This window comes from Sorex fumeus, unplaced genomic scaffold, assembly GCF_029834395.1.
Source record: "Sorex fumeus unplaced genomic scaffold, SorFum_2.1 ptg000129l, whole genome shotgun sequence".
Classification (NCBI taxonomy): Eukaryota; Metazoa; Chordata; class Mammalia; order Eulipotyphla; family Soricidae; genus Sorex; species Sorex fumeus.
Window position 1 is genome coordinate 2,528,012 of NW_026606186.1, and position 23,437 is coordinate 2,551,448.

At 37.1% G+C, this 23,437-nt stretch overlaps 1 protein-coding gene across 1 annotated transcript in view; it reads right to left on the reverse strand.

Moving 5' to 3' along the window:
• The window catches only part of EPHA6 (EPH receptor A6), a 984,716-nt gene that overhangs the window by 176,181 nt on the left and 785,098 nt on the right, over window positions 1–23,437 (reverse strand). The window contains 1 exon segment of the mRNA XM_056138519.1: window positions 10,746–10,803. Coding sequence (XP_055994494.1) covers window positions 10,746–10,803 — 58 coding nt within the window.

A 23,437-nucleotide genomic window follows, 5' to 3' on the forward strand; every position in this document is an offset into this window, starting at 1 on the left:
ATGTCAAAAATCAGATGGGCTGGTCACGTAATGAGATTTAAAGACGACCACTGGACTAGAACTGTTACCGACTGGATTCCACGGGATGTCAAAAGACCGCGTGGCCGCCCACCTACCAGATGGTCAGGCTTCTTCGTCAAGATCATGAACGATCGGTTTGAGGCTCTTCATGTTCCCAGAGCGAACAGATGCCATTGGGCTACATTAGCACGCGACAGGGACAAATGGAGATGTTACTGGCGCCCGCTCGAGCAAATCAACGACTAACGGGAAGTTAAGTGATTAAGTGATTAGAAGTATTGACCAAACTTGCAGCCATCTTCATTTTGAGAGTGAGACTGATTATGACTACTAGATTCTTACATTCTTTCCAAAGAATGAAGAAAGGATGGTTGCAGATATGTCTAGGTCTTCACTGGCATATGGTGATTATGTGCAGTCCACAAAGAGAACAGCTTAAGAGACTATCAAAGGTATGTGGATCGGGCTATAAACCAGTTTTCTTGCTTAAAATTGTGCAATACTCCTTTGTATAGACTCAGTAATGAGAGTGACTCATTGTTCAGTAAAACTAAATAAATAATAATCATATACTGTACCCAGTATATGATAAGGTGTTTTTTCTTGAGTAGCACTGTAGCACTGTCTTCCCATTGTTCATTGATTTGCTCGAGCAGGCCCAGTAACGTCTCTATTGTGAGACTTGTTGTTACTGTGTTTGACATATCAAATACGTCACGGGTATCTTGCCAGGCTTTGCCGTGTGGGCGAGATACTCTCGGTAGCTTTCCGGGCTCTCCGAGAGGGGCAGAGGAATCGAACCTGGCTCGGCCGGGCTGGCTGTGCGCAAGGTAAATGCCCTACCATTGTGCTGTTGCTCCATAAAAACTGAAAGCCTTTCACTTAACAAACATGTACAAAGACTCCATCTCACTATGCAGTGTCTGAGTTGCCCACAATAAAAATGTCAGCTTCCAGACTCCTCACAAATAAGGTGCAATTAGCATTACTGAATAACATAGTTAAAGCTACTGAATGAAGTAATGAAAGTGTTATTCAGATGTGTTAAAAGACTTTCTTGGGTTTCCTGATGGTGAGTTTAAAAAAAAAAAACACTAGTCATGCTCTCTCAAAAAAAAATGACTAAAATACAAAGCTTTGTAAAATCATTCCTTTCAAAACACTTGAGCTGCAGAATGGCTATGCAGCAAATGTACTTTACTTGTTTATAAGTGATCACAAATAGTAATCTTTTTTTTTTCTGTGGACTTACAAAAGCACACAAGTAGCAGACACCTCGGAAGCCTCTTTTCCCCCTAACCAGTGCTGCTAGGGACCATTCTGGGCAATTCAAAGGCTGTCAGAAACCAGAGGGTTCACAAAGGATGAAAGAGGAGAATAGCTTCAGCAGTGAGGGGCTGACCTAAGCCTGCCTAATTGTCTTTTGGTCTAAAAATATCCTTGGCCTTACCCCCAGCATGTTTTTGTGACATGCTTTACTTTGTGACATGAAATCCTACTATTAAAATCCTATTTGGGAAAAATTCACAGAATGCAAAATTTAAAGATAGAAAGGTGGGTCATAGGGCCTGGAGAGTGGGCAATGAGGGGAGTTACTGATCATTGGGCTAAGGTTTCCTGCTATACAAGATGAGTATACATTTTAGAGGTCTGTTACACAACAAAAATGCATTATACAATTAAAAAATCGTCAAGAGTGGCTCTCATGCTGCATTAATACTATGTTATAATTGTTTTAAAGTCTTATTTGGGATTTCAGTTTTATACAAAAGTGGCACTGGCTAAAATCTCAGGGCTAGGACGAATGGAGATGTTACTGGCGCCTGCTCGAGGAAATTGATTTAAAACGAGATGACAGTGATACAGTGATACAGAGGTGGTAAAGACAAATGAAGAAATTAAAATAGGTTATAGGAATCACGTACTCATTTGAGTTAGTCTGACCTTATAGCCACTAAGTTCTGTGCAATGGGAGAATAAAAGTTAGTATTTGAATGGTAGTGAGGGCCCAGGCTACAGGCCATTCTGAAAGGTAAAGATAGGCCAAGTCTGGGGCTAAGAGGACAGGAAGGATGTCCCATTAATTGAGATTTAAAACAATAAAGTTAAATGTTTGAGGACCTGCTGTAAGAGCAGGGGGAAAAGGGGGCTGATGGCACAGACAAATGACCTTATTTATTTATTTGTTTAATTATTTATTTTTGCCTAGAGTTATAACCCTAGAGGTCCCTGAGCATGGTTGAGTGTGGCCCAAATGAGGCCTTAAGGGACTGCTGAGTCTGTTCCTGAACATTGATCCATGGAGCCTAGCATTCAACTGTTAGGCCCAGTTGGCAGACAATAACTCCTCAGAAGCACTTAAGAGGGCTGACCCGGGTTTGATTCTTCCACCCCTCTCCGAGAGCCAGGCAAGCTACCAAGAGTACCTCGCCCACAGGCAAAGCCTGGCAAGCTACCCGTAAAGTATTCGATATGCCAAACACACTAACAATGGAGATGTTACTGGGCCCCCTTGAGCAAATCAGTGAACAATGTAGGGAGGACAGTGACAGTGACAGTGACAGCTCCACCCCAAGCCCTTCTTCCCTTCCCCCAAATTTGCCCAAGGCAAGTTTTCCAGAGGAGAAAAGATTTTTTTTTTTTTTAAAGGGAACTCCCTACACCTTTCAGGATTTAATCCCTGAAATTCATGGTATCATGGTCCTCCCATTGTTCATCGATTTGCTCGAGCAGGCCCAGTAACGTCTCCATCGTGAGACTTTGTTGTTACCGTGTTTGGCATATCGAATACGTCATGGGGAGCTTGCCAGGCTCTGCTGTGCGGGCGAGATACTGTCGGTAGCTTGCCAGGCTCTCCGAGAGGGGCGGAGGAATCGAACTCGGGTCGGTCATGTTGGTCACTTGTAAGGCAAACGCCCTACCACTGTGCTATCGCTCCAACCTGAAATTATTATTTTAAAATTTAAAATTATAATTTTAAAATAAAGCAATCATGTTCAAAAATTTATAATTTGTGAAACATGATTGCTTTATTTTAAAATTATAATTTGCTTGCTTGCTATTTTCTTGGGGCACTCAGCATTGCTCTGGGCTTACTCCTGGCTCTGCATTCAGGGATCACTCCTGGCAGTGCAAGGAGGGGGGGCAACCCCACATGGTGCTGGGGACTGAACTGGGGTCTGTCGGGTGAAAGGCAAGTCCCTTACTTGCTGTACTCTCTCTGGCCTTTAAAATCTTAAGGACTTAAAGAGAATCTGAATATACAGTTTTAGCTTACAAATCTTGTGATTGACTATTATTATTTTTCTTATGAAGGTTATCTCTACTTGTTACTATGGACAACATTTAAACAAGGTCCAGAATATTTATTCTTTTTGGTGGCTGGCTTCTGGGGCAGTGTCACAGAGCTGAGGTCTTGATGAAGCACCAGTAGAGTTCAACCAAATTGCCAAAGGAAGTTTCGAACACAACACATCTATTGGATCTGCATAGGTATTTTGTAAAATATGTCTAAGATTGTGATTTGTATTTTCAGACATGGTTGAGAAGCACAAGCTTGAATCTAATATTTAGCCCAGTATATCCAAAATCTCCTTCATGGCTAGAACCAGGGTAGGAGAAAATCATGGCCATAGAGAAATTCAGAAAAACATATAGAATTAGAATTTCTCTATATACACCATAATTAGAGGTTGCACTCACTTAATCACTTAAGGGCTGCAAAGTTCAAAAAGAGAACTCCCAGAACGACCACCAACTGGGAACTCTTTGGTACTATTGCGGCAACATGGGAAGATGCCATTGTTGACAACATTGACGAGGAATACGATCGACTGGTTCAGCACCTCCATGAATGTGCGAGGAACGCCAAGAGAGAGATAGCCACAAAAAGTCGCCTATCTTCGAAAACTCTTGAGCTAATTCGCCAGCGTGGTTTGGCGCATGCCTCAGGCAACCGCAAGCTAACGTCCGAGCTTGCAAAGCAGTGCAGAGATGCGATCAAGGAAGACCTCAAAGAGAGAAGAGCAGAAGTACTGGTAGATGCGGCAGAAGCCGGGAAAAGTATTCGTAACGCCCGCCTGTCCTTCGCCAACTATAAGACCAAGATGACTGCCCTCCGACGTCCTGATGGATCCATCACATCCTCCAGAACGGCAATGGAGAAGATTATCCATGACTTCTACTCAAATCTCTTCGATAGCCATGTCCACTTGCCGACATACCAAATTCCACAGGATGGGTATGTCGTTCCCAACGTTCTCCCTTCCGAAATCCGACACGCCATTTCGTCAGTAAAGAAGCAAACAGCACCCGGCCCAGACAAGGTCAGACCTGAACACCTGAAGAACCTGCCGTCAGTACTCATCAGAGGTTGCACTCAAAAAAAAAAAAAAACCAAAGCATGCTGAAAGTAGACTATAGACCAAACATGATTGTCACCCATTGCCTCTTTTGCAAACCACAACACCCAATAAGAAAGAGAGAGCGAACAAAAGGGAATACCCTGCCACAGAGGCAGGGTGGGATGGGGGGGATGTGGGGTGGGAGGGATACTGGGATCCATGGTGGTGGGAAATGGGCACTGGTGGAGGGATGGGTATTTGATCATTGTATAATTGAAACCCAAGCACAAAAATTTGTAAGTCTACAACTGCACCTCATGATGTCTCACTAATAAAAAGTAAAAAAAAAAAAACAAAGAAAGATACATATGCAAAAAGAGAAATAATGTGGAAAGTTATAAAATATAATTTTGTAGTACCAGGTTCTACAGTTGACACCACACATTATAAGTACTGAAATGTTTAAAGAGATAAATTAAGGTTATTGAAAATTGATTCTGTGACTTGCATTTTAAAAAATATTACTTAGTCACCCAAATGCTTAATTCCCAGTATGCTACACTCTTATATGTACATTTACAAAGATGTTATTTGGCATTAAGCTAGCTTGGTGTATGATGAAAAATAACACTCATATGTATGAAGTTTAACATTTTTTTCGAAAAAATGTAGCTAGTAAAAATTACTATAACTACAATATTTTATGACTTAAAACCAGGTGTTGGTAGATAAATGCAACTTCACTTTTTTTTTTACTGTTGAATATAAAATGAACGTGATGGAGATTAATTTCACTCCTATATCCTAACACAAATATAATTCCACACAACACAATTTACAAGAAAAGTTTGCTAATAAAATACAGATCTCATTATTAATATATAACTAGCATAAGGTAAAATGCCATCTTTACTAGATTTATATTATGAGTACATAAATATTTAAAAGGTCCTTTAATTTTTTAAATTAATATTTGCTTTTCATTTGTTCAAGGAAACTCTTCAGATGACTCACTTTGCTTTTGAAATGTTGATATGCACTATATATATTATTTAAACACTCATATTTGTGAGGTATATCTAGATTTTTTTAGACAGTGAAAATTAAACCAATTTTTACTCACTCAAACAAAGGGCCTAAAAAAAAAGAAAATTTTTTAGAATAGCTTAGTGAAATCATCTGACATATATTATCAGCATATAGGATAGCTGAAGTCTTAAAAATTAGTATGAGATATTATTAATGAAAGTATAGGTAATTAGTCATTTATTTTCACAATCCAATCACCTTAACTAGTAGCTATTGTCTATTATCAACCTTATTTTGTATAGGCCAGTTATCCTTCAATCCTCTTTGTCTTGCCTTTTGTACTATCTTTATGCCTTTCCAATTCTCTCTCTTTGGGGGATTTTTGAACTATACCTGGCACTGCTCAGGGATCAATCCCGGCAGTGTCTTGGAAACCATATGTGCTGCCAGAGATTGAATCAGGGATCTGTTGCATGCATAAGGAGCATCTTTATCCCCTGTGATATGTCTCCAGCCTCCAGCTATCGTGATTTCTTTACCCGAATTATTGCAAAAACTTCTTATTTCCTTGTATTAATTCATATCCCACTATAGTCTCTTCTAAACACTGATACTTTAAGAATGTAATTTATATATATATATATATATATATATATATCTGTAAGCCAAAGCTACAAATTTATCTAATCTCAGAGAAACTCCAAAATCACTGCAGTGATAGTAATTTCACAATCCCACTTCTGTACTTTTCCAACTTCTTGCACATCAGGTGCAACTGAGCACGCACTGAAATAATACATATGCATGATTCACACTCAAGAGATTCTGATTTAATTGATCTGGGATATGGCCTGGAACTAAGGATTGTTGTTAAAAGTGCTCTTAGTTAAATGATTGTAATGTACAGATAAAGGTAAGAATAATTTCCCTCCAAGAGTTAAGCCTCTCCTTACTTCCATTAAAGGACCACCAAGCTTCCCCTTATAGTTTTCCCTTAGCCATGACGGTAAGGTGACTATATATTTTATTTTCCTAACTGTATAGTATATGGGTCATAAATAATAAGAACGAAGAGAAAATAGCTATGAATCAGCACTCTCCTAGGAAAAACAGGCATAAGTTATGAGCATAGAAACTACTCTGCGCATACATGGCTATGAAATAGTCCCACCTCGGGGCAATAGCACTTACTGTTCTTATACTTCTAATATTTCCCCCAGATATCCAATTGGTTTATATCTCACTTTCTTCCCAGCTTCATCTGATATGTTACTTTTCAGTGAGATCCTTCTTCTTCACTCAATTTATTTTAATTCATCATTTAATTTTTATTACTCCCTTTTGGTCATGCCTAGTGATGCTCGGGACTACCTGTGGCTCAATGCTTGAGAGTAGCTCCTGTTGGTACTCAGCGAATCATGCAGTGCTTTGAACAGAACTTGGGCCTCCTGCATACAAAGCACGTGCTCAGCCCATTGAACCCTTCCAGTAACTGAAGACTGAAATCAAGTTCCACACTGTCCTTCGTGTTGGTGGGTCATCCCAACCTCCACGACGCTCTTCTTGCTTCCAAACACCCTGTCAACATTTCCAGAGCACATTTCAGTTTCCTTGATCCTGTTGTTGGTCTTTATTAATTTCTCTCATTGTTATGTCTTATGAATAAAACTATGCATGTGATTGTGCTTCGCAAATAATGGATACGTATTGTTTCTTCTCACTCAAAAACCTTTGAGGTGGGACAGGAGGCTGCAGCATGAGCACAGTATCTCATGAACTAAAAGCAGTGGTACTACAATTCTGAATAACTGAAATCTGACAAACAAAATGAGCAAATCTACCCACACACTTTTCTCCACACCTATGTGCATAGATATAGGGACGTAACTCATACTACCTCCTTATAATATACATCTGGAGGAATGTCCATAAGATTTCTTAACTGTACAAGATTTATGAATCTAGCTCAGTATCACCCGTCAGCTACCTGGGTGGGTGTATATTGTAATCTTGTACTTAGCTGTGCTATCTCTCCCTCATATATTAAATAGTAAATTGAAGTGATTTTCAAATAGTGCAGAGACCAAAGGGAAATCTTCTCTGCCTCCAGTAAGCACAGAATGCTATTAATGAGCCATGGATGGCTCCCCTCCTATGAAGTGCACTTTCCTACCTTGCCTTTTCGGTGCACACGGAGGCTGTGATGATCAAATTCTAAATCAGCAGTTTGAAAAATGACTTTACTTGTGAGAATCTGTTTTATATATACATATATATATATTTGTTTGCCATAGGGAGTGGAATATCTGCTATTGACATGAAGTTTATAAAGCACTTTGAGCTTTTGGGATAAGAGATATGATTAGAAGGAAGGCTAAGAATATTAAAGATGGGTAAAGGGGAGTGCTGGTGTTATGATTTTTCTCTCCATTCATAGAATATTTATTGTTAACAGAAATTCTATGAAGATAGGTGACCTGGGACCAAAAGGGGAGATGGAAGTGAACTTATAAGAAGTAATAAATATTTTAATAAAAATATTGGGTTCATGTTGTATGAGAATTTAGTTTGCGAGACAGACCTGAATTTAAATATTTATCAATCCCAATGTATCAGAAATTATTCTCTAAATTTCTCAACTTAGTTAATCATTAAAACAACAATATGGAGTTGTTACTGCTAGCATCCCCATTTTTATAGGTAAGTAAATAGAGGCACAGAGAAGATGAAGACTGGCCTAAGTTGCAAGGTCATAAGCTGAGAAAGCAGCAGTGAGATAAAATACGCTAAGGTTCCTATAATAGCAGTAACACTAGCTACCTCAATTAAAAACTTGCTGTTTCCCAGAGTCTGCAGTGACTTTTTCACATTGTGCATATAAAAGCTGAAAAATATTAGCTTAAAAGATTTTGGTTTTTTGGGGGTCATACATGGTGGTACTCAGATTTACTCTGGATCTGTGCTTAGGGGATCAAATGATTATTCCACAGCATATGCAGCGCTGGATATCAAGCTGGGATAGGCTATGTAAGAAGCACATAACTCCTGCACTATTTCTCTAGCCCATAGCTTAAAAATTTTAACACATAGAGGCTGGAGAGATATAGGACAGCAGGTAGGTGCTTGCTTTGCATGCATCTGATCCTGGCATCCCATATGGCTCTCCACCAGGGTTCTTGAGTGCAATTCTTGAGTGCAGGGATAGCAGTCTTCCCTGAGTGTTGCATACTGTGGCCCTAAAACCAAAAAAATAAGAATGCATGAAATATATGAACTATAACATTTACTGAGATGTTTATAAGTAAATATTTCATTAATAAAATATCCTTTCAGGAGAGGGAAGAATATAGTACAGTGGCTAAGGTTCCTGCCTGGTTTAATTTTTGTCACTATATGATTCTTTAGCATTTCCGGGTGAAGCCCTTGAGGTCCCTAAGCACAGCTGGTGTGGCCCAGATAACTTCTGACTCACAGCACTTGAGCAGCACAGCATCCTTAGGTCCTATGAACCGCTGGCTGAGTTGCCCAAGAACTGCTGGGCATTCCGATCATCAATTGGGAGCACCCCTGCAATTTTAAAAGTATCTTCTCTTTATAATATAGTTTAATAAATTCATGATTCAGCAGGATGAAAATTGTATTATTTGATCCAATTTTCAGCAGCAATTTTGATTGCTTATGTGCTGCATTATCTGTCATTATATTCAGCTCTAGGATATATCTGATGAAAAAAATGTACCAAGTATCTTTAGATAATAAGTCATGTTGATATGTAGCTGATAAAAATGAGTTTTGAATAAACATAACAGGAGGGCATAGTGTATATGCACTGCATGTACTATAGGTGGTCACAATAAGATATTCTAAAATAATTTAGCACATTTGCAGGAGAAATAAATATCATCTATAAAATAACATTGTGAGAATGGCCACAGAAAAGAACAAATAGTTCATGTCCCCGAACACCTTTGAATCTCATTTTGCCTTAAAAAGTGTACTTCTTAGAGAGTATGCATTGTACCAAGAGTATTGCTTTATAATAACATGACAATTTTGCTGAATTCAGCTTGTGGAATTGAATCTGGACGTCAAATTCAGTCACAGTGTAAATATATCATCAATGCTAATATTGAGAGCAGTTGAAAGAAGAGGGCAGGAAATCAAGAAAAAGTAAATGAAAACGAGATCACGAGAGAAAGGTAAGCTGCACACAGATCTTGTTCAAACAACATGGAATAAAAAAAATTGAAGAATTTTTGAGATTATTTATTTACATAAAATGAGGATGAAAAACAACATAACGCATCCCAAATGGTGAGAAACCAGTGATTTTATAAGAAAAACTGCCACTTTACTATAATATACAAGTATTAAACAATATGACAGGCAAATATGTAGCCTCTCCTGAGCTGCTTATGGTTTACTGTAGTAATTGCTTCTTTCTACTTTTGTTATAAAACACATCTCTGCTGAAGTTTACTCTGTAGCACTGTCACTGTTGCACTGTCCTGTTCATGATTTCCTGGGGGTGGGGGGGGGCAGTAACATTGTGAAACTTGATGTTACTGTGTTTGGGATATTGAATACATCATGGGGAGCTTGCCAGGCTTGAAGTTTACTCATTTTCTTTTCTTTTTTTTCCCTAAACAGTTAGCCAAATGAAACAAGAGGGACACAGCAGAGAAACCTGCTCTTTGTAATACACTCATTACTGGGAAATGTACATCAATTTAAGGGGATTAGCATTGCAGATAATGTGTGAAATATACTGAAATTAAATATGATAAAGAAAGATGAATGGCTTTAATCCTCTTATAATACCACTTGAAATATATACATATTAATATGGCAGGTGATTTAAAGGTGAAATTGATCTTATTACTCTCTCTGTGTCCTTGGATGCAGTTTCTCAACCTTTGCACAACTGTGACCCCTTTCCATTTTGTATTCTTTTTATGACCTCTATCCTACTGACTGTCCTCTTAGTCTTGAGTCATGACCTCTGTTTATGTGATTTTCTCCTGTGGTACTCTTGGAATATCCCGGGGGCCATAAAGGGGACCATTTGGTCCTTGTTTGAGAAACACTGCTCCAACATATCATTGTTCCAGACATACACACCTTAGAGAAAATACTACTATTGTGACACATCACTATACCAGAGATGCATATTCTGGAGAAAATCCTACTATTCAAGTGTATCACTATATTAGAGATAGACACCTTAGAAAAATATTACTGTTGTTCATGAAAAACATTGACAAGATTTTGTAAAAATCAACTTATGATAACTTACTTACATTTAGAACTTAGAATAATTTATTTAAATGCCATCAGAAAATAAAATCTCACCCGTAAAAAGGAGTCTAGGGACCCATTTTCCATATACTCCACCACAATCATTACTGGTCTACCTGCAAAAAGAGCAAGAAATACATTTGGGTGAGAGCAATTATAGAAATATGTACTTGCAGTTAGAGATTTCTAGCTGTGGCGGCGGTTACGTGATTTGTGTTTTATTAGTACAATTTTATTTTCCAACATGCTCCTACTAAATCTTCACATTTTACATAAGTATCTCTTAATTCTTTATGTCACTATTTATTTTGAGCTCATAAAGGTAATATGAATCACAACGGAAATAAGCATCTCCTTTTTTAAAGCCCTACAATAACTTGTTTGCATTATGTTCTTTTGTCCCGAGCTTTCCTTCAAATATAATCAAGCAAAAACCAGGGTTTAAGCAGTTACTGTAGCTGATATGGCAGTTGTGACACATCTTCTGTGGTACAGTGATTATGACTGAATTACATTAGATCAGGCCTTTCTGAAATATTCCTAAGGCAAAGCAGAAAGGATAAATTTATAAATTCTCTTTAAGAAATCATAAACCATCAGTCACAGTCTACTTTTAAGAGATTTTAAGTAGAGAAATGCCAGTAGATTGATGAATGCTACAAAGTTGGTGGGATTTGTAATAGTTCTTGATCTTCTCTCTATTGGGCATAGATTAGATCAACAGAACAATGACGGCAGTACATGAAAAATAAGTAACTGATTTTGTAGTCTAGAGCAGAAGCTAAACCCAGAAACTGAACATCATTTATTTCTTTTCTATCATATTTATTTGCAATTGTTGCAGCTCCCAATACACCTCTATTAGGTAGCATATTCAGCATAAATAACTTTGATTTGTTTCAAGAAAAGAATATTTGTTCTGCTCAATTGCTCAAGTTTAAAAGATAAACTCATCTCAGATGAAGGGGAAACAGTATTTATCCAAAATAAACATGCATAAAATTTACTTTTCACTTCTATTTCTTGCTTCTCTTTGGAATTTTTATCAATTCAATCTGAAGTATATATATATATATATATATATATATATATTTCTCAGGAGTATAAAGAAATTTGGAAAGAAGTCATAAATATCAATGTAGATCATACTAGATATCATATTATATTTCATGTCTTTTATGAACTCAAAGCCATGAGGGTTAGAAAGGGTGACAAAAAAATTTGTACAATGTTTTAAAATGCTAGATACTTTTTAATTCTTATTTTAAAGAAAGATGTGCTAAAGGCTAAATGTAGCAATAAAACTCCCAATTTTTCACACATATCAGAATCCACAAAAGTTTTTCATCAAATTCAAATGGTGAATTTCTGCACTGCTCCTTAAAGTCATGAATTTTACCCAATGACAAATACCAGAAAATAGTGAGATAAAATGAAGCCATAAGCTAATTAAACTATAAAGCGTTGGCTGGGATCTAGAAGATTCAGGTCCTAAATATGCAATTCCGTAATGGATTTTTTTATTCAGCCTGTATTTCAGAGAGCTTAGACATGCAAACATATGACTAGCAGGGAGGAAAAATAAAAAGTTATTTGTTTTTATTTATTCTCAGGGTTTACTACTGGCTCTGTGCTCAGGGGTACTTGGGGGATCATTTGTGTCACCAGGGACCAAACCAGCATTGCCTATATGCAAAGCAAGCACCTTAATCTCTGTATTAATTTTCCAATCTCTAAAAGATAAATTTTGTACTTACTTGTAAAATTTCTAAAGGGACAGAGAGATAATACAGGGAACAAGGCACGTTGTTTTCATCAAGCTGACCCCAATTCGAGATCCCCAGTGCCACATGGTCCCCTGAGAACCACTGGGTGAGGCTTGGGCAATCCTTGGCAACTCAGAGCCTGAACTTTGCTGGAACTAGGAGTTCACATCGGACTGTTTGGCTGGATGGCTGAGTATAGCCAGGAGGAGCCCCTCTGCCTCACTTCCTGGAGCTGCCCCCAAACCCTCACTGACCCAACAACAAATAAGTAAAAAAGAAATTTGAAAAAAGCCCTGAGACCAACATTAAAGTTTGAATAAGGATGGCTCATGAATGTTTCCGGGGGAGGGGAGTTGAGTTGAATCATTCTCCTTCCCATTGTCTCACCACTGTTCAGTCTATCTTGATAGATGCTGTCATAACTATATTTAAACTATGTTTAAAGTTAAAGGATCTATTTTCTCCATAAGAGTGTTAATCTCCTTAGAATAAAGTAATGGTTACATACTATAATTATCCCAATTACATGTATAGGAAATAGAGAACACTGGACTACTCAGAGTTCAAGAGCTAGTAAATAGAGCTAAAGAGCTAGTTGAAGAGCTAAAGAGTTAGTAAATAGCAGGTCTCAGAGTCTTTATGCCACAGGGACCTCTATACAAGATTTAAGAATCAAAGCAATAGTATGAATCCTTTTTTTTTTTTATCATTCCTCTCCATTGATAGAATTCATCTTTCCTAATTAAGCCTTATCTTCAGCTTTACCAATTGACATTATTCCCTGTACTTGTTCAGTTACTGTCTCCTGCCTTTTTCTTTTGGGATTTGTCTGCAAGGATTATCTCCCAACTTGTCTCGATCCCTGATTTCACCATGTACCTCCCCAGAACTTATGCACTTGCACCTGTTCCTTCAAAGTCTCCCACAGTGACAATTCCACTAGTTTCATTCCATTCCCATCTATTGTCGGTGCTATGAAATGTGCCTGTTTTGTTTTTTTTATTGTCCTTTTCCCCCCCTTATCTTCCTATAGATACTTTGCATCTCCATTCACGGGTTCCTTAAAGTCACTTCCCATGAGAAAACAGAGTACAGGCTTCGCAGAGAAAAAGAGGGATTTTTGCTATTGATTTCACATTTCCTAAGAGAGTAATACTAAATACAGCATTTCAACAGATCTGAATCTATGTGAATACAAAATACTTTGAAATTAGTTCTATCTATAACTCATTGGGAGATGCTTTTTTCAGTCTTCAGTTTCATCAGTGATAACTTTCATCTCATTAGATAGTCAAATGAAGACTCCCCTAGTTTCTTGTGAACTTGAAGTTTCATACCTGAGCTCTGCATCTTTTATATTTTGTGCAGGAGTAACAATTGAGAGCAACTGTTACTAAACTATGAAATCATATACTAAAGAATTCTGCTGCAATCTACCCTGTAATTTATTTCCTAGTAGATTTCTATAGGGAATTCAGTTCTACTGTAAAAATTATAAGCAATTTTATAGTCCATACTTTTATAATCAATGTATATAAATATAGGAGAAATTATAAAAGGATGGTGTTCAGCATGTATGTGGTTGGGGGAGAGAGAAGGCTATTGGTAACCTTGCTTTATGTCTTGTTTTATATTTTATGTCCCACAAACTGAATTTACATAGTTTCCTTTCAAAAATAGCCCAGGAATGGCTTTTAGCTCATTTTAACTGCATTGTAACTAAGATCTAAGAAATCACACATTTATAGTCTGAATACAACGAGACACAAAATACCATATTATTTTTCCTATTTTAAGAAAAAACAATCACTTTATTTAAATGAAATTCTTATAGACTAATGATTTCAAATTTGTAGCTCCCAACGATTCAGATGATTTTGATATAGGCAATATTGAGAAGCCGCATCATAAGACAGTGTCTTCTTATTGTTCTTGAAGACAGAGGAAGAACTTTTTAAAAAAAATATACGAGGGGAATTTGGGGGCATATATTTTTTGAGTAAAATAGTGGTGGTGCTGTTTTTGTTTTAAGGCTCAAAGAAGAAAGAAAGGGAATCAGAGGTTTAGAAGTTTTATATAACTAAAGAGTTCTTGCTGGGTGTAGCATATTGTATTTAGTTGGGTAATTTCTAATGTGCCATCAGCAATATTAAAACCTAAACAAATATCAACATCTCAAAGCTCTATTACAGATTTGAAAAATTTTTTTTACTCTTATTATGTCACATTTATATTTTGTCAAAAAGTCAGTGATTTTTGTGATGATAACATAGATTAACAGTTTGCTATAATAGTGTCTCCCAGGTTTAATTCATGATATTTTAGAAGTAGTTATTTAATCAACTTTTCCCTCCCTCTCTTCTACTAAAGAGATAGTGAACTATAATTATAGTCTTAATCTTTTTGATAATAAATGAAATAATTCCATTATTCCTTTAAGGCATTCAAGAGATATAGCTGATTTAAATCTGAAGAAATATGCAATTTGTCAAATTATTTTTATTCAGAAGTTAAGTACAAAAATCAGAGAAGTCTTTTTATACTGTTCCCTGATGATTAATAGATCAGATTGCAAATGAATTTCATTCTCAGTGAGTTTGAATAAAAACTTTTAACACATCTATTTACTTTTCTTCTCCTCTTATATTCCTCCCTATTTTGACCAAAATAACACCATCCATTTAGGTACTTAAGTTTAAACTACATTAATAGTAGACTTCTCACTTTATCAAGCCCCTGTTCATAATGGTTAAGTTGGGCTGATTCTACACAAACTCAATTATCAGTATGCATATTTTCTTTGCATTTCCTTGTTTGATTTACTGCAGTAATCTTTCACTAATTTTTAATGCTACAACCCGGGTTCAATTCCTCCATCCCTCTCGAAGAGCCCGGCAAGCTACCGAGAGTATCCGGCTCGCACAGCAAAGCCTGGCAAGCTACCTGTGATGTATTTGTTACGCCAAAAACAGTAACAACAAGTTTCACAATGAAGACATTACTGGTACCTGCTCGAGCAAATCATTTAACAATGGGAGGACAGTGCTACAGTGCTATTCTTCTCCCCATTGCAAGCTAGTACTTGAGCAAGAACTACTTCGAATAAACAGAATACATCACAATTTTTTAATTGCCTATTATGTATCTAGTAGTCTTCTGGTTTCTGGAGAAACATCCTCAATTAATAGAAGATCCTGACTCTTGTGGGAAATTTAGTGAAAAGAACAGAAATTAGCAAACAGTCATTTGCTGTGGAGGTCTAACACCTTGTTCCCTTGTTTGAAGTCTAAGTGTGTATGCAAGACATGAACAATTACTCTAGGCCAAGAAATTACTAAAATAACTGAATGACAAATCAATATCCTCTAATTTTATTTGTATGATAAATAGCTTTGAAGAAAAGCAATGTTAAAATTTGAGCTCTGCCATGTATTAGCTGTTATGATTTGGGGAGAATTATTTTAGCTTTCTAAGTTTCTGCACCTCTGAAATGAGGATGGTATCATGCATTGTGTATATTTTTTGAAAGAAGTATTTTAGAGGATACAATAAGCACATTATTTGACAACAGTTGTCATTAAATGCTGTTCTTAAACATTTGCTTTCCTTTTGTGCCCAACTACCTGTACCCCATTGGGCTGGAGCGATAGCACAGTGGGTAGGGCGTTCACCTTGCACGCTGGCAACATGGCTGACTGGAGTTCGATTCCTCTTCCCCTCTCGGAGAGCCCGGCAAGCTACTGGAGTATCTACTGAAACTAATTACTTAGAGTATCTCGCCCACACGGCAAAGCCTGGCAAACTACCCGACATGCCAAACACAGTAACAAGTCTCACAATGTTACTGGGCCCGCTCGAGCAAATCGATGAACAATGGGAGGACAGTGACAGTGATCTGCACCCCCTTATTAGACTGCCATGTAGTAAAAATAATTTTGTAAAATAAACAATTTTTATATTTTACTGTAGCTTGGTATTTGTATGAAAATGTTCATAGCCTATGGCAAAGTAAAAATGACTATTACTTCCATGCTTTATATTACACACTAAATTCTAGAGTTTTATTACACAGAAATTCTTATGTCCCAGGCAAATTGCAATGATGCTGTCACTTTGTTTCACCCAGAGTAAAATAATCCAAGTAGATATTTTCTAAAACAATAAACTATAGTAAATAGATTTTTTTTCCAAAATAGCTTTTTGAGCATATTCTTAACCCTACCTAATAATATGTGCTGCATATTTGAACTCTTATGGATTTGCCCTTGTAAGAATAGGTCTCGTGGTTAATCTGAAATTGATTTTGGAGGACAGTTTCTGGGGATCTAATACAGAGTGCCATATATGTGAGGCATGTGCTCTATCACTGAACCACACACCTGCCCCTGAAACTATTCTTCACCATCTTTGAAACTGCTCATATCTATATAATGATTACATTGATCTTGTTTCAGTTTTTCTTCAAGTTTATTTTGCTTTCTAAATGAGAAATGATACAGGAAGGGTGTCAAGCTAAGCAAAGTGAGGCAGAAAGAGAAAGATAGATATTGGATGATCCTGTTTATACATAAGGACAGTGTAAAGAAACAAAGCGAGAGAACATACAATGGCCAGTGAAAACAAGATAGGCAGAGAGAACTGAGAATTGCCAAGGGGAAGAAGGGAACCTGTATAAGTGAAGGAATGTTAACGATGTAGAATTGGCATGGCGCAATTGTGTAGGAACATTTTATGCAGAAAGCAGTGAGGCTATATATACTTGTAAGAGAGTATTAACACCATTGTTTTCTGCTTATGCTTTGCTTGACTCCTCAATAAAAATTTGGAAGAGCCGGAGTGTATTGGAAGGAAGATTCTAACACTACAAGTGGATAGTCCTAGTTCAATCCTTGGCACTGCATGTGGACCCCTGAGCTCTCCTAGGGGTCACTCCTGAGCATCATAGGATGTGTTCCATCCACCAACCAGACTTATTTTTTGAAGAAAAAAAATCCAAAAGTGATCCAGATAGAAAAAGGCTAAAATAGATACTTGTGGGGAGATGCTTAAAAACAAATTATTCTATCCTGTGATAAAGAACGGAACACAAGTTCAGAGGACTGATCAGCATTTATGAAAACAGTAGCATTTCTTAATCTAGATTTGTTTTAGATTCAATGAATGGTGTGAGGCTAACAAAATTAAACATAATTTTCCTGCCACTTCCAGATAGCAGTGGCATACCATCTGCATCAATTAACATCAGTAATATTCAGTAATGTACTTCTTTCTACTGGAAATTATCATATGGGCAAAAATATTTCTTCTTAACTAGAAGTATCTTGTTGACAATGAAAGTTACCGCCAAAGATGCCTGATGTTAGACTGCATTTTCATTATGACACAAACCATATTGCAAATTTTAACAAGACTGGAGTTTTAAATCATAACTTTCTTGATTTGCATTACCCACATATTTATGAAGTAGTATAATGATCGTGATTATATTAAAGGCATGTTTTGAAATTATTTGATTTGTGACTTTTTGCAACTGTGAAAAAAATAATTGATTATCCAGGAATAGGATGTTCGATTACCATTGAGTAACAGTGAGCAAAACACAGGGGTGACTTCTCATGACTTGGAAATCTACGTAAAAATCTAAGTAAAAATGAAATAAAATTGCTTATTTTGCACATAATTACATGCTCTCTGTGTTTTTGGTTTACTACACAAAATCTTTTTGCAGATATTTTAAATCATGCCTTACATTTAAATCAGCACATATTTATGTGACTTTTAAAATTAAGTTATTCAGAGTGTGAAGCATTGCTCTAAGGGTTTTATATGTGTCAATTCATTTAATCTTCAGATCACCCTTTGTGGTGACTACAATTACCAGTTCAATTTTACAGGTAAAATTACCATTGTGATGAAAGTTTAAGCAACTTATCCAGGACAGATGTGAACAATAGTTAAATGGGGCTTGAATCCAGGAATTATGGCTCCGAATCTGCATGCTTGACTTTCTTGGTTACCTCCAAATAATAACTGTCTCTATTAGTCATTTGGAGAGAGAGAGGAATTCCCTTAAATCTCCAAGCCTCACCTTAGAAACACAATCCTGGGGAGGCATTATAGACTGTGTTGCTCTTAACAACCTTCTTTTCTTGCTGAGTTCTAGGATTTTAATTAAAAGTGCTTATTTATTGATTTTATTAGTATAATTTTATTGTTCTACTCTTATTAGCATATTTTATTAGCATTTCTAACTGTGTTAGAATTTATGGTATCAAGGTACAAAATTACTGTACCTAACCACCTCCAATGTGCTCACGAACCTGTATCAGAAAGGTGCCCCTACGTCACTTCTAGTGAGAAATTCCTCCCCCCACACCACTCTCCACTGCCTCTTAATAAGTTTTTTTAAACTAAGGTTAAGGGGTTCGTCATTTTTTAGTACTGCTATTCTCTTATTTTATCTCTTTTAATGACATGTAATAATGGACTCAGGAAATATGTGTTAAAATAACTAACTGGGAAAATTTCTACATTTTGCATTCCCTAGCTCCTAAACAGCAGGTTGGGGTCATGATTTTAAGGTTCCTTTACAAATGAGTTTTATTTTATTTTAACTTTAATTTTTATTAGTGAAACACCATGAGGTACAGTTGTAGACTTACAAATTTTTGTGTTTGGGTTTCAGTTATACAATGATCCAGTACCCAATGAATTTTATTTTAAATCATCTTATTATTTTTGTAAGCAAGTAATCAAACTTTTAAAGACTCCATTCTGTTTTTGTTTTCTTTTTTTTGAGTAAGAACTAGTATTTCTCAGGGCTTACTCCTGTCTCTGTTTTCAAAGTTCACTCCTGAAGGTACTCAAGGGACCATTTGTGGTGCCAGAATTCAAATAAGGATTAGCTGAATGCAAGCAAGAGCTTTGCCCCCAATACTATCTCTCCAGCTCCTCAAATATTCATCTTATAACCTCTTATTCCCCCTTGACTCTTGCTTTGCTCCAATTTTTTTTCTTTTTGCGTCACACCTGGTGATGCACAGGGGTTACTCCTGGCTTTGCAGTCAGGAATTACTCCTAGCGGTGCTCAGGGAACCATATGGGATGCTGTGAATCGGACCCGGGTCAGCTGTGTGCAAGGCAAATGCACTACCCACTGTACTATCACTCCAGCCCCATCTTAAAACATGTATACTGTGTATTTGATGCTGATCTATGTCCAGCTATGAATGGAGGTGTGAGAGATAAGAAATAGAGAAAAAAAAACAGGTCCTTTGAAATGACCCCTGAGTTGGGAGAATTAACATTGTCAAAAGGGCAATACTTCCCAAAGCATTGTACAAATTCAATGCAATCCCTATAAGAATACCCATGACATTCTTCAAAGAAATGGAGCAAACACTCCTGAAATTAATATGGGACAATAAGCCCCCACGAATAGCTAAAGCAATTCTTGGAAAAAAGAAAACGGGAGGAATCAACCTCCTTAATTTCAAACTCTACTACAAAGCAGTAATAATTAAAACAGCATGGTACTGGAACAAAGGCAGAGCCGTAGACCAATGGAACAGGGTTGAATATACTGACATCTCCTCTCAAGCATATGATCATCGAATCTTTGATAAAGGAGCAAGAAATGTGAAGTGGAGTAAGGAAAGCCTCTTTAACAAATTGTGCTGGCAAAATTGAATGGCTACATGCAAAAAAAATGGGCTCAGATCTCTGCCTAACACCACGTACAAAAGTAAGATCAAAATGGATTAAAGACCTCAACATTAGACCAGAATCCATAAGGTACATTAAAGACAAAATTGGCAAAACTCTCCATAACATTGAAGCTAATGGTATCTTCAAAGACGTCACGCCACTGGCTGAGCAAGTGAAAACAGAGATAGATAAATGGGACTATCTTAAACAAAGAAGCTTCTGCACCTCAAAAGAAACAGTGACCAAAATACAGAGACAGTCTACAGAATGGGAAAGGATATTCGCCGAATACACATCTGACAAGGGGTTGATATCAAGGATATATCAAGTACTGGTTGAACTCCACAAGAAGAAAACATCCAACCCCATCAAAAAATGGGGAGATGAAATGAACAGAAATTTTCTCAAAGAAGAAATCTGAATGGCAAAAAAGCACATGAGAAAATGCTCTACATCTTTAATCATCAGGGAGATGCAGATCAAAACCACAATGAGATACCATCTCACACCTCAGAGACTGGCCCACATCGAAAAGAACAAAAGCAACCGGTGCTGGCGCAGATGTGGTGTGAAAGGGACCCTCCTTCACTGCTGGTGGGAATGCCGACTGGTTCAGCCCTTTTGGAAAACAGTATGGACGATTCTCAAAAAATTAGAAGTTGAGCTCCCATTTGACCCAGCAATACCACTTCTGGGAATATATCCCAGAGAGGCAAAAATTTATAGTCGAAGTGACATCTGCATTTGTTTGTTCACTGCAGCACTCTTTACAGTAGCCAGAATCTGGAAAAAACCAGAGTGCCTGAGAACAGATGACTGGTTAAAGAAACTTTGGTACATTTACACAATGGAGTACTATGTAGCTGTTAGAAAAGATAGAGGAAAGGGCTGTTCAGATAGAGAAGGGAGCACCAAATAAAGGATGTTTGGAGGATCCTCCCAGGAGGGGAGATGCATGTCGAAAGTAGACTATGGACTGAACATGTTTGCCACTCAATGCCTCTTTTGCAGACCACAACACCCAAAAGGAGAGAGAGAACACAGGGGATTTCCCTGCCACAGAGACAGGGGGGATGGGGGGATGGGGGTGGGAGGGATATTATCCATGGTGGTGGAAAATGGGCACTGGTGGAGGGATGGGTATCTGATCATTGTATAATTGAAACCAAAGCACAAAAAATTGTAAATCTACAACTTTAAAAAAAATAAAATAAAATAAAGGGAAAAAAAAAAAGAAAAGATGAAGTCATGAAATTTACATACAAGTGGTACTACATGGAAAGTATCATGTTAAGTGATATGAGTCAGAAAGAGCGGGATAGACACAGAAAGATTGCATTCATCTGGGGAACATAAAGTAATATAATGGTAGACTAACACCCAGGAGTGAACGATATTAGCACCAGGAATTTTGCTCCATGACTTGGAGGCCAGCCACGAGTGCTAGGGGAAAAGGAAGCTCAGATAGAGAAGGGAGCACCAAATAAAGGGTGTTGGGAGGATCCTCCCAGGATGGGAGAAGCATGCTGAAAGTAGACTATAAACATGATTGCCACTCAGTGCCTATCCTGCAAACCACAGAACCTAAAAGGAAAGAGAGAGAACAAAAGGGAATGCCCTGCCACAGAGGCAGGGTGGGATGGGGGGGGGGGGGATGGGGGATGGGAGGGATGCTGGGACCCGTGGTGGTGGAGGATGGGCACTGGTGGAGGGATGGGTACTTGATCATTGTATAAGTGAAACCCAAGCACAAAAATTTATAAGTCTATAATTGTACCTCGTGGTGTTTCACTAATAAAAAAAATAAAATAAAATAAATGAAAAAAATAAAAAAGGTGCTAAAAATTAAAAAAAAAAAGGAACTTACATACAAAGAAATTCCCGTAAGAATCACAATAGCCTTACAAATAAACTCAGGCCATTTGGGAAGGTGGAGTTTAGTAAAAACAAAACAAAAGGTCAATGAACACCTCACCAAGAATATCTATCAAGCTAGATTATTATTCAGATTTGAAGAAACCTTAGTAACAGAGTAATAGCATCTGAGGTAGAAACTTTAAAAGCATCTGAGTAGAAACTTTAAACTTTGAAAGGAAACTTTAAAAGGAAACTTTAAAAGGAACAATGTAAGAATAATAGGAATCTTAAGAGAATTGATAAAGAATTGATTCATGAAAAATTAACACCTTAGGGGATTTTGCAAGACATACTAGAAGGTACAGGTGTTTCATTGTATGACAGAGACTTAAACCCGAAAGCTTTGTAACTGCTCTCACAGTGATTCAATAAATAAAATTATAAAAACAAAAAAAAAGTAATGTGGAGTTCATGCCCAATTCAATCAGGTAATCAGTGGCTGAATAAATAGCAGTACTCCTACATTTAAAAAAAAGAAAGAAATGACCCCTGAAGCTTATCTAGCTTATCTATTCCATCCTCCCTCAGGCTCACTTTATCCTAATTTACTTTTCCAATCAGCTCTAGATAAGTCACTAAACCAACCTGGAGAGTCAAAAAGGTTTTTGTTTTTTTTTTTCTAAATTATTAAGTGGACTTTCTTCTTGGATTGTTATCAACTGGATAAACCTGTGTTTTCTGTGTGTATATTGGACTTCAAGTGGCAAGCAACTGAAATTGGATTTGGCAACATTTTCACATAAAGATTAAAAGGACAAAAGTTTTAGTAGGCAAAAATCTTAGTTGTAAGTGTACATAACTAGAATATTTAAGAACACCAGTAAGACATGGTTTTGCACAAGAGAAGACATTGGGGAAACTATTAGCACATTCTGAATGTTTTAAGAAAGAGCTCTGTAGTTTTGGGAGGCAAGTTATCAATCATATTTACCAGTAGCATTTCAGATGCTGGCTTCAAATGTGTATTATAATTATCTAGTTGATCAAATATTCGAGATATTCAGGTTTAAGGTCAATTGAATCATTCATTAATAAAATTAAAATTAACAGAAAAATTAAAATCAAACCTATACATAGGGTATACTTAATGAATACTAACTACAGACATTATTTATGGTGAGACTTAAATTATAATAGAGAAAACATTTGCTAAATGAATTAAACATATGGCACAAACCAACAACTTCATTTGTTGTTTTCCTCCTAAGAAAGTCACTACTTGTTTAACCTTTTATGCAACAAATTTTTTTTTTTTTGCTTTTTTGGGTCACACCCGGCTATGCACAGGGGTTACTCCTGGCTCTGCACACAGGAGTTACTCCTGGCAGTGCTCAGGGGACCATATGGGATGCCGGG